General features: G+C 43.2%; 1 protein-coding gene across 2 annotated transcripts in view; it reads right to left on the reverse strand.

Annotated features, from left to right (window-relative positions):
* UBN2 (ubinuclein 2) overlaps positions 1-11,448 on the reverse strand; it is an 80,616-nt gene extending 69,168 nt beyond the window's left edge. The window contains exons 1-2 of one of the 2 annotated variants that reach the window (XM_073644172.1): positions 10,798-11,448; positions 6,968-7,060 (exon numbers count right to left, since the gene is read on the reverse strand). In XM_073644172.1, the coding sequence (XP_073500273.1) occupies positions 6,968-7,060; positions 10,798-11,205 (501 nt within the window). In that variant the 5' untranslated portion in view covers positions 11,206-11,448. The remainder of the gene's footprint in view (positions 1-6,967; positions 7,061-10,797) is intronic. The other variant, XM_073644171.1, reaches the window with a different exon arrangement.
* Between the last annotated feature and the right edge of the window lie 417 nt (positions 11,449-11,865).

The raw sequence follows: 11,865 nt of genomic DNA on the forward strand, positions 1-11,865 counted from the left end.
AGTCTAATACTACACTCGTTTTTGTTGCACTATAGCCATTTTTGTGGTTTTTAACTCTTTTGCGGCATGTCGTTTTTGATAAAATAATAATAAAAATTTATGTGAGGTGATCACTATTGTCTACATACAGTGCCGGCAAAAAAAATCTTTACAAATTCAACGAAACCACAAAATCTTAAAGTTCAAGTGTTTTAGTGTGGATATTTCGTTACAATTAGTATTTTAATTAATTAATATTGATATTTACATTTTACTAAGCCAGCTTTGGTATTATATAGTTTTTGATTATCTCCTTCATTGTGTGCACTTTCAAGAAGTGAAATCATGATGCGGATTTTACAAGTAAAGTTTTTTTTTACTGCACAAATGTAAAGATTTTTTTTGCCGGCACTGTATCTTGTCCTCTTTTCTGCCCAAATGTTATAATCGATATGTAGTAGTTGATCCCCTTCTATATATAGGTGGTGCCTTCCAATTATTACTTACGTATAGGATTTTAAATATACGTAATAAATGTCAGCTTTATCCAAGCAGACCCGTTTGCTGGAAGCATTCCACAACTGTTCTAAGCCAGAATATGTCAAAAAACACTCAACTAAGTAAAGAGAAAACAGTCCATTGTTATTTTAACATAGGGAAGGTCAAAAACAGAAAACGGCTAGAACCTTGAAGGTGTCTTCAAAGTGACGTCATGAAAAACATCAATTTCTATGATGAAACTGGCTCTTATGAAGACCGGTCCAGAAATAAAAGACCAAGAATTACCTCTGCTGCAGAGGATAATTCATCAGTTTCCAGGTTCAGAAACCCCAAAATGACAACACTTCAGATTAAAGCCCTCAGAGACGACTAACAGGCACATCTCAACATCAACTATCCAGAGGAGACTGAGAAACAGGACTTTATGGTAGAATTGATCCAGAGAAGCCATGGCTGAACACTGCAAATAAAGAGAGGAGACTATTTTGGGCCAAGCAAAACAAGGACTGGACCATTAGATCAGTGGAAATCTGTATTGTTGTCTGATTAGTCAAAATTTGGATGAGCAGATTGTTTCTACATGTGTGGTGCCCATCATTAAGCATGGAGTGGGAGGTATGATGTTGCTTTGCTGGTGATTTATTTCAAATTCAAGGCATACTTACCCAACATGGCTACCAGAGCAGGTACCGCAGCATTCTAAGACAACATGCCAACCTTCTGGTACCATCAATTACATTCACAGCCGAAAGTGTTGGCACCCTTGAAATTGTTCCAGAAAATTAATTATTTCTCCCAGAAAATTATTGCAATTCCACATGTTCTATTATATACATGTTGTTTATTTCCTTTGTATGTATTGGAAAACAAAAAAAGGGCAAATTGGACATAATTTCACGCAAAACCACAAAAATGGTCAGAACAAAATTGTTGGCACCCACAACTTAATATCTGGTTGCACACCCTTTGGAATAAATAACTGCAATCGCTTCCTATAACCATCAACACGCTTCTTAAACCTCTCAATTGGAATTTTGGACCACTCCTCTTTAGCAAACTGCTTCAGGTCTCTCATATTTGAAGGGAGCCTTCTCCCAACAGCAATTTTATGATATCTCCACAGGTGTTCAATGGGATTTAGATTCAGACTCCTTGCTGGCCACTTCAGAACTCTCCAGCGCTTAGTTTCCATCCATTTCTGGGTGATTCTGGAAGTACGTTTGGGGTCATTGTCCTGCTGGAAGACCCATGTCCTAGGATGCAAAACCAGCTTTCTGATACTGGGAACTACATTGCGACCCAAACTCACCAAGTGCCAGCAAAACAATCCAAACACAACTTTGAACCTCCACCATATTTGACTGTCGGTACGGTGTTTTTTTCTTTGTAGGCCTCATTCCGTTTTTGGTAAACAGTACAATAAATGTGCTTTATCAAACAGCTCTATCTTGGTTTCATCTGTCCACAAAAGGCTTTCTCAGAAGGATTTTTGGCTTTCTCACATACATTTTGGCAAACTGCAATCAAACGTTATGTTTTTGTGACAGCCAGAAATGGGGTCCTTCTGGGTCTCATGTCATATAGTTTAATTTCATTCAAATGTTGATGGATAGTTCGCACTAACACTGATAAACCTTGAGCCTGCAGGACAGCTTGAATTTCTTTGGAACTTGATTGGGGCTGCTTATCCACCATCTAGACTATACAGCGTTGCAATCTTCGCTCAATTTTTCTCTGTTGTCCACGTCCAGGGACATTAGCTACAGTGCCATGGGTTGTAAACTTCTTGATTATGTTGCGCACCGTGGACAAGGGAACATCAAGATCTCTAGAAATGGACTTGTAACCTTGAAATTGTTGATATTTTTCAACAATTTTGGTTCTCAATTCATCAGACCGTTCTCTTCTCCTCTTCTGTTCTCCATGCTTAGTGTGACACACAGACACACAATGCAAAGCCTGAGTCAATTTCTTCCATCTTTATCTGGTTTCTGGTGTGATTTTCATATTGCCCACACCCATTACTTGCCACAGGTGAGTTTGAATGAGCATCACATACTTGAAACAAAGTTTACCTACAATTTTGGAAAGGTGTCAATTTTGTATGGTCCATTATTGGGTTGTGTGTGAAGTTAAGTCTAACGTGCCTTTTTTCTCTGTTTTTGTGTTGCTCCAATACACACAAAGGAAATATACATGTTTATAACAAAACAAGTGTAATTGTAATAATTTTCTGGGAAAAATACTTCATTTTCTGGAACAATTTTCAGGGTACCAACCCTTTCGCCATGACTATGTTGCAATAAGGCAATGACCCAAAATATACCTGCAGTCTATGTAAGGGCTATGTGACCAACACGTTGAAGGATGGTGTTCGAACAATAACCAAAATGCGTTGAGTTGGACTGCAGAGTGAAGTTAAAGCAGCCAAGTGCTCAGTACATCTGGAAACTCCTTCAAGACTGTTAGAAAGTCAAAACATATGATTGCCCGGTGAAGCTGCTTTAGAGAATACCAAGGGGGCGTAAAGCTGGTGTCAGAGTAAAATGGGAGGGAGTACTTTGAGGAGTCTAAGGTTTAACAAATTCTGTCTTGTTTCACACGTGTTTCTTTATGCCTTGTTGCCAGAAGCGTTCCTTCATGGTTTTGTCGCCTTCAGTCTGAATCTACAATGTGCACATTTTAATAAGAACAAAGAAAACCACAGCATTCACTGGTGTCTCCAAAGTTTTGACCAGTGCTGTATATCATCACGTTATATAGACAGTTTTCTGTAAAAGGGATTGTCAGTACAGAATGACTATTCAAACCAAGTACAGGCACCCAGTGCATCACAGCGGGGCCAATCATTTATATACATCTTCCCACCTGCTTGTTTTCCATCCATCTCATCCTTCTGTAACTCTGTAAAGCCAGAACTGTCAATCAAATAAAAGGGGAGGGGTGGAGAGAGAGGGAAAACAAGTAGGTGGGAAGTTGTATTTAAATGATTGGCCCCACCATGAGGCACGGAGCGGAGGTACTTAGTTTGAACAGTCATTCTGTGCTGACAGAGTTCCTTTAACCATGTCATTGCCTTCTACTGTGTCTTTTTTCAGCTCTAAGATATATAAAACAGCATTTTCCATGTAATAATGTTCATTTTAAATTTGATGAAAACATTACATTTTTAGATCTAGGGTTGAAAAACAAAAGTGATTTTTTTTACCCTGAATGGTCCATGAAAAAAGGGTTTAAAGGATTTCAGATCTCATAATGAAACTAAAGGAATCACAATGAATGGCTGCTTTTTTGTTAGACTGGCCATACATCAGAAGGCGGTCATCCAAATGATGCTTCGGCCGATCATTCAGTCGATACTTCCATACATAGGAGTGCTCGCTCAGTGGAGTGCTCGATCGGCAGAGTGTTCCTGTGTTCTCTATGAGAAAGCCGCCAACTGACACGTTGTATGGTGCGTATCTCAAGGAGAAAAATATGATTGCCAGTTTGAAATCTCTTCTGAACATCAGTCGGACAGTGTTCCTATACACATTAGATCATTCTCCGAACTATAAAACTCTCAAATAACACTCTAAAAATAAAAAATTATAGAGGTGTGTCTATCCATAGAAATATACAGAGTCTATTAGGTCCCACAAAAATTACAATAATGAATAAAGTAGGGTATAAGGCAACTATAAATCCCCTAGTAATCTCTAATGTGCTCCTACCTATCCACGGAGGATGGCACCCAATATGGCGACCCCGCTCAACGCAAGTATGACTATTTATAATATACTTTATCCTGGTTGGTATTTTTTGGTATACATGGATATTACTCTCCTTGTACATATTCCTTAACTAACATTGAACATTTGTTTATATAACTAATGGTTTTAGGGATACAGAGATTTATATTTTTTTGCCTAATAGACTGTTTATTTATATGGATAGACACACCTATATGATTTTTCATTTTTAGAGTTTTTTGAGAGTTTTATAGATAATCAATAAAAGTTATATTTTAGGGGTCTATTTTCTTGTTGGTTTGATAACTTATTGGGGCCTCGCTCTATACAACAGTACGGTTTTACAATTTTCCGAACCCACTGATATCCACAGGTCCAATGTGTATGGGAGCCTTTAGTAGTTTACTTATCAGCTTTGTAGTGTAGACAGGGACTTGTCAATCTCAGTGAGAGATTTAAAGGACCCGTCACCAGGTTAAAGTGTTCAATTTTCACTCTTATTTCATTCCCATCGCTCCTGAGAATTCCATTTTTTTTTCTTTAAATCCACGATACGGTTTAAAAAATATAGGCCTTTTTATTTAGTGGTAATTTTTATGGTCTTTACAAGGGGCGTAGATTACAGGATTATCTGTGGGTGGGTCTTTAGGCTTCGCTGCATTACCTTGTGAGCACCGCCCCGTGGTAAATAAAAAATACAAATAATGAAGGTAGCAGGAATAAGTTCAGCACCAATAGAAGCCACCTTAGCCCTGATGACGGGTCCTCTTCAACAAGTTTCAGTTTAAAGTATTTTGGTCCTAATTGTTTTAGCGCCAGCAAGTTTAAATGCTATAACGTTTTAACAATATAAATGATTTTTGCAGATTTATGGTTATATATAATTTTAGCTTTTTTAAACCCTTCCCAACATGGGGATACTCTATTTTTTGCGGTTTCATTTTTGCTCCCCTCTACACTCCAAGGACCATAACTTTTATTTTATGTCAACATAGCTGTATTGGGGGCTTGTTCTTTTGTAAGACTAGTTGTAGTTTTGAATGACAATATTCACTTTACCATGCGATGTACTGAAAAATGGTAGAAAGAAAAATCCAAAAATGACATTTGCTGGAAAAAAAACGCACAATTCGACAATTGTTTTTCGAACTTTGTTTTTATGGCTTTCAATGTGTGGAAAAAAATTACCTGGTGATTCTCCAGGCCAGTAGGATTACAGTGATGCCTAACATACAGTTGTTTTAGTTAAGTGGTGAAACAAAATTAAAAAATTTGTACAAATTGTAGAAATTTTGCTTGTGTTGACAATTTCTGAGAACCACAAGGTTTTCAATTTTCGGTAAATATAAAACTGTACAAGAGGGCTTGTTTTTTGCATGGCAAGCTGACGTTTTTATTCATACCATGTTTGGTGTAGATATGACACTTTGAATGATTCCTATTGCATTTTTTGCGATGTGGCTTCTGAAAACACAATTCTGGAGTTTCAATTTTCTTTTCTTTATGGATTAATTTTATATTTTGATAGATTGACCTTTTACGGACACAGATATCACATGTATTTTTTATGTTTATTTTTATTGAGTGAAAAGGGGGGCACTAATTTAATGTTTTTTTTAACTTTATTCCTTAAAGGGAATCTGTCACCCCTGGGAGGTATATAACCTATTAATATGGGCATACGGGTGATAGAAATGTTAATCTATTCATACCCGTATGCCCCATATTAATGGCTTTGATGTAGTGAAATCTTATATTATAACTTTATGGTAATGATTGCTCCGGGCCTGTAAGGAATTCCTGCCTCCTGTCTTCATTACAATAGTAACCCCCTCCCCTGCATGTCAGTGTCCTGTGATGTGCAGATGTGGCAATGTAATCCCACGCCTGCGTGTTGAACTCCTTGACCCACCCGCCATCTTCCCGGAGACCAGAACCTGTTTTACCCTATGGATGGCAGTGTCAACACGTCACTGCGGACGCCTGCGCAAAAGATCTCAGAAAACACCAGTCTGATCTTCTGCGCAGGCGCCTGGTCTCTGGGAAGATGGCTGGCAGGTCAAGGAGTTCAAAGTGCGGGATTACAATGCCGCATCTGCACGTCACAGGACACCGACGTGCAGGGGAGGGCGGTACTAGTATAATGAAGAGAGGAGGTGGGGATTCCTTACGAGCCCGGGGCCTGGAGCAACCATTACCATAAAGGTATAATATAGGATTTCACAACATCAAAAGTTATGAGGCATACAGGTATGAAAAGATTTACATTTATAGCACCTGTATGCCCATATTAATAGGTTATATACGTCCCAGGGGGTGATAGTTTCCCTTTAATCCCCCTAGGGAACATGAACCTACGATTGTTTGATTATTCTATTGAAGACAGGGATCCGACATTGGACACACCATTATGGCTAATGTCAGGAAGGCTTTATTATTAGGTTTATTGCTCATCAAGATAGAAAAGAAAATAATGCTTCCAGATTTTTCTATTAATCTGGATTAGTGCAAAACTAAAATAAATTGTATAGCTGTGTTCACCATTATCTAAATGTAATTTTACTACATACAGTCTGACTCTCAAAGGTCAAGAAGACTATAACGGGACTTTACCATCCTATTTTTATTAAGGTAGAGGGCTGTTCTCCATCACTTCCTGAAGACTGGCATAATACATAACAGTCATTGCAGCTGCCATTAAGTGCACACTCAAACATCAGATTTAAACCCCCCTTAGCCTATAAAAAAATACTTACATATTTTGCTTCAAATTTTTTTGCCATTCTTTCTACTTCAAGCCTTTCACGTTCTTCATCATTAAACGGATCATTAGATGGGGGAATTTTAGCCTAAAATGTAAAGTAGAGCAGACTTATGAGATTATTAGTTACTTTTCTAATACCAAAGTTCACGATGGTCTTTTGGAAAAGAATAGAAATGTCACAAAGAGCAAAGTAACAAAAACAAACACTCCCAATTCTGGCGACACACCGGGAAGACACTTCCAGCTAGTAATTTAAAGTGCCTAACTTTAGATCCCATCGCACCAAGCATTTCATGCTCTTGCAGCAACAACCCAGTGCATCTAAGAGTCACCCCTGTAGTGTGAAGAATAATAATAATGCCTGATGCGAATTTTATAATAGCAAAAAAAAAAGGTTGCAGATCTAGAATATGATAATAGAGAATTCAGACGACATGTACCATGATTTACAGGTATTTTTGTATAGTGAGAGGAGAGCTCTGTCAATTTTACCCAAGGGCATGTCTGGGCCCTGCAGATTACACTACCCACAAGCCAGTGATAAAGCTTTACTTTCCCTAAAACTCAGCAGCCCAATCATCAGACTTACCACTTGGTCCCGCTGGCCCCAGTTAGGGTAACATTGCTGGGAGCTTCCTTTAAACCGAGGCTACTGAGAAGGAGCCCATCCAAACATATCAACATTACTCAAACTCCTGACATGGAAATGCTTTGGCCACTTGGACAATGTTCAGGCTACTTTCCGAAATGCAGGCAGACAAATCCATGGTAGATCTGCCCACCACTACAACCTTTATGCATATGCCAGGGGAGATTGGTTGTCCGCAAGTATGGCTCCTGTCTGGCAAACCTCACAACAAAATTAAAAATGGGCAGACAATCGCACTCAGGGTAGGAGTAACAGATGCTTATTGCAGAAGTGTTGCCAAATGATACATATAGAAATATTTGCTCTCACAATTTTGGGGGAGACCAACCATCTAGGTAAAGTTGACCCCGACAAAGCAGGAAGAATAGAAGAATTGGAATATCAGTAGCCAGACAGCAATGATGCCAGAAAACAGCCACATGTCACAGACTGACAACACACACATCCATATAGATATCTCGCTTGACTGCAGTATCCCCTTCATCAGGTCACAAAACAAGTTTCAAAAACCACTTCTATGTAGTGTAGATCTGGGAGGCCCACATCCAAATAATGGTGATAATCCAGGGGTTGGAGATTGTAATAAAACATCAGTCTAGTGGAGCACACGCCGATGTGGTGCTGTATGAGGACTGATTACAAAGGTGTTACGGAAAGGAGAACACAGAATGGAAGAAGTGCAATTACTTTTACGGCTGTTCATTGTAAATACTAGGAGAACAGGCCAGCTAGTTGTAAAATGCTGCCTGTACACAGCCTTGCACATTAAGTGGACAAACATCTGTATAATAAAGTTTACCACACAGGAAACGATTGTGGACACTTTGCCATACCAATGGCAGACCGGACTGTCCATTCATTCAGCAGAGCATACACTTCACCTTCTCCAGACTCCCACAGAGAGTGAGTGGAGATGCACATTCTCGAGGTCTTCTCCATTCAAATAAGGTTCACTAGAGCCCCCTGTTCTCAAGACCGCTGACACTTCCCCCTGTAAAAAGGCAGTTATACCCTGACCCAGAGATAGGGGATAACTTAATACTCTGGTGCAGACCCTTTAACTATGCATCAATTATACAGAAGCCAAAAATGATAAATAAGGTGCAAATACATGATCCCAGATATTTAATGCCACTTTCTAAGTCTCTATCCCCACCAATGCTATAGGGGCATATAGGCTCTAGGTTGCATTTCACGTATAAAGGCTTTGGTTACAGTAGACCTGACAGTAATCACACAGCAGGCAGGGTAGTAACAGACAAGTATCTAGCACGGTAGAGGGTATGATAAAATATAATTTTTAATAAATATGTTTAAAACAAACCAAATAGGCTCAAAAAGGATACCACAGGAGGACAAAGAAAAAAAAAAAAAAAAGATAAACGACACAAAAATAATCGTCACATACACAAGGGAGGGAGTACATGCCCTAACTATGTGGCCCCCTTTCAGTGTAATAGTGACGTAACAAAAGCATATATATGAGAAAGGAACAATCTCACCATTCGTTGGCATAAGGTCTTACTTATAAAGGATAGGATCCCCACTCAGCTGGTATTTCATCCAGGAGAAAGCAGTCCACAGAGGAGATAATGAAAATGGGTGGGGAGAAAACACCCGCACAGTACCCACAAAATATCTCATGTACAATATAAAAGGACCAGAGATCTATTGCACATGTCCCAAGAAGACTCCCATTTCCTACGCGTTTCGTTGATTAACTCATCAGGGGAGGATGAGGACAGCTGTACTGGCTCTAAACAGATCCTCTGTGGACTGCGTTCTCCTGGATGAAATACCAGCTGAGTGGGGATCCTATCCGTTATAAGTAAGACCTTACGCCAACGAATGGTGAGATTGTTCCTTTCTCATATATATGCTTTTGTTACGTCACTATTACACTGAAAGGGGGCCACATAGTTAGGGCATGTACTCCCTCCCTTGTGTATGTGACGATTATTTTTGTGTGTCGTTTATCTTTTTTTTAATTTTCTTTGTCCTCCTGTGGGCTCCCTTTTGAGCCTATTTGGGTTGTTTTAAACATATTTATTAAAAGTTACATTTTATCATACCCTCTACTGCTTTAGAGTTTAGTAACAGACAAGTGCAAACACCGTCCGGGCCGCAAACTGAGGTTACATCACTGAGAAAATTAACTGAGTCTTTCTGTAAATGAGATACCAAGTGCACCAATTCTCTCTAGCGCCCCAAGCAGGAGCTTGACTGATATCTGCTCTGCTATCTTACAGTGAAATCTCATGTGTACACCACATATTCCCAGCCCTCGCATAGCCCCGATGTATTGGCCATGTATGAGGCGTGGGGTCGGTGCACAGAGGGGCTATGTGCTGCCAGAATATCATCTGCTCTGTGACCGCTCGTCCCTGCTTACACCTCCACATGCTGAACTGATGGCAATGTCCTGGGGGCTGCAGTCTGCTCCGAGATAAAAAAAAAACAACATATATACTGGTCATGTGACAAACTGACCACTAATCATAGGCTCCTTCTGAAATTATCTGCAGTGGGGTGGACTAGCCCCGCAGTCAGGGGCAAACACAGAAACCATGGGGCCCTATAGGGAAAGTCGTGGGCTCTGTGGCCACGGTATGAGTGACAGTGAGCTCAGTATGGGTGGTCCCAGTGGCAGTGCCCCTGGGCTCAGTATGGGTGGTCCCAGCGGCAGTGCCCCTGGGCTCAGTATGGGTGGTCCCAGCAGCAGTGCCCCTGGACTCGGTATGGGTGGTCCCAGCGGCAGTGCCCCTGGACTCGGTATGGGTGGTCCCAGCGGCAGTGCCCCTGGACTCGGTATGGGTGGTCCCAGCGGCAGTGCCCCTGGACTCGGTATGGGTGGTCCCAGCGGCGGTGCCCCTGGCCCCAGTACGGGTGGGCCCAGCGGCGGTGCCCCTGGGCTCAGTATGGGTGGTCCCAGCGGCGGTGCCCCTGGGCTCAGTATGGGTGGTCCCAGCGGCGGTGCCCCTGGGCTCAGTATGGGTGGTCCCAGCGGCGGTGCCCCTGGGCTCAGTATGGGTGGTCCCAGCGGCGGTGCCCCTGGGCTCAGTATGGGTGGTCCCAGCGGCGGTGCCCCTGGGCTCAGTATGGGTGGTCCCAGCGGCGGTGCCCCTGGGCTCAGTATGGGTGGCCTCAGTGCAGTAGGCTGCGCGGCCTCTCACCTCCTCCGGCAGCACATGGCCGCCTTTCTTCTCGTTCTGCATCAGGAGCCGGTAGCTGAACTCCGCACAGCTCTCATCGGTGGGGTCGCTCAGCGTCAGCTCCAGCCGGATGGTGCTCTTGCTGCCCGGCTTCTCATCCTCCGCCTTGCTGTTGGCCTTGGCCGGGCAGGATCCGGCCTCCCTGACTGGAGCAGAGGCAGATGTTGCTTCTCGCTGCGGCCGGGGGAGGGAGGTCGGTGGGGGAGGCCGCGGCTGCATCCCTGGAGGCTGGGGGCGCGCTACCGGGGGGCGCTGAGCTGCAGCCGGGGTCGGGGGATTCCGCTGCTGCTCCGCTATTAGGCTGCCTGCAGTCTCGCGTGGCTTCACGGGTGACAGACTAACAAACGGCACCCTGCGCGGCTCCGCCATTCTTTACCGGTACAGGGCCTCCTGTGACGCCTCTATGCTAGGGGCCAGTACGCCGCTTTGCTTGTTCCTTTACTGCAAGCCCGTGTAGCCAGAGCGCTGGTGACGGCAAAACTCCTATCTCCTACCGGCCGCCACCAGCTCCATTACATTAACTATCCTATGCGTCGCCGCCATCTTGAACCCCACATAAATAATAACAGGGCCGCTCTCCACAGCGCATGCGCTCAGAGGTCGCCGGGTAGGGGCGTGAGTAAGACGTCAGCACGTATTTCTTTCTCCTCGTTTTGCATTTGTTTGGACGTGGTGACGGAAGGATACGCTGCCGCTGACGTTAAAATCGCAAGTGTTGTCAAGGCAACGAGGACGCCGCGCTCTTCTCTTCTGCTAGTGCAGCGATTTAGAAACGGCCGGAACTATACGCGGCCTGGGATGTGCGGAGCTATACACGGCCGGGGGTGTGCGGAGCTATACGCGGCCGGGGGTGTGCGGAACTATACGCGGCCGGGGGTGTGCGGAGCTATACGCGGCCGGGGGTGTGCGGAGCTATACGCGGCCGGGGGTGTGCGGAACTATACGCGGCCGGGGGTGTGCGGAGCTATACGCGGCCGGGGGTGTGCGGAGCTATACACGGCCGGGGGTGTGCGGAACTATACGCGACCA

This window comes from Phyllobates terribilis, unplaced genomic scaffold, assembly GCF_046119375.1.
Source record: "Phyllobates terribilis strain yellow unplaced genomic scaffold, ASM4611937v1 Scaffold_8__6_contigs__length_399053987, whole genome shotgun sequence".
Classification (NCBI taxonomy): domain Eukaryota; kingdom Metazoa; phylum Chordata; class Amphibia; order Anura; family Dendrobatidae; genus Phyllobates; species Phyllobates terribilis.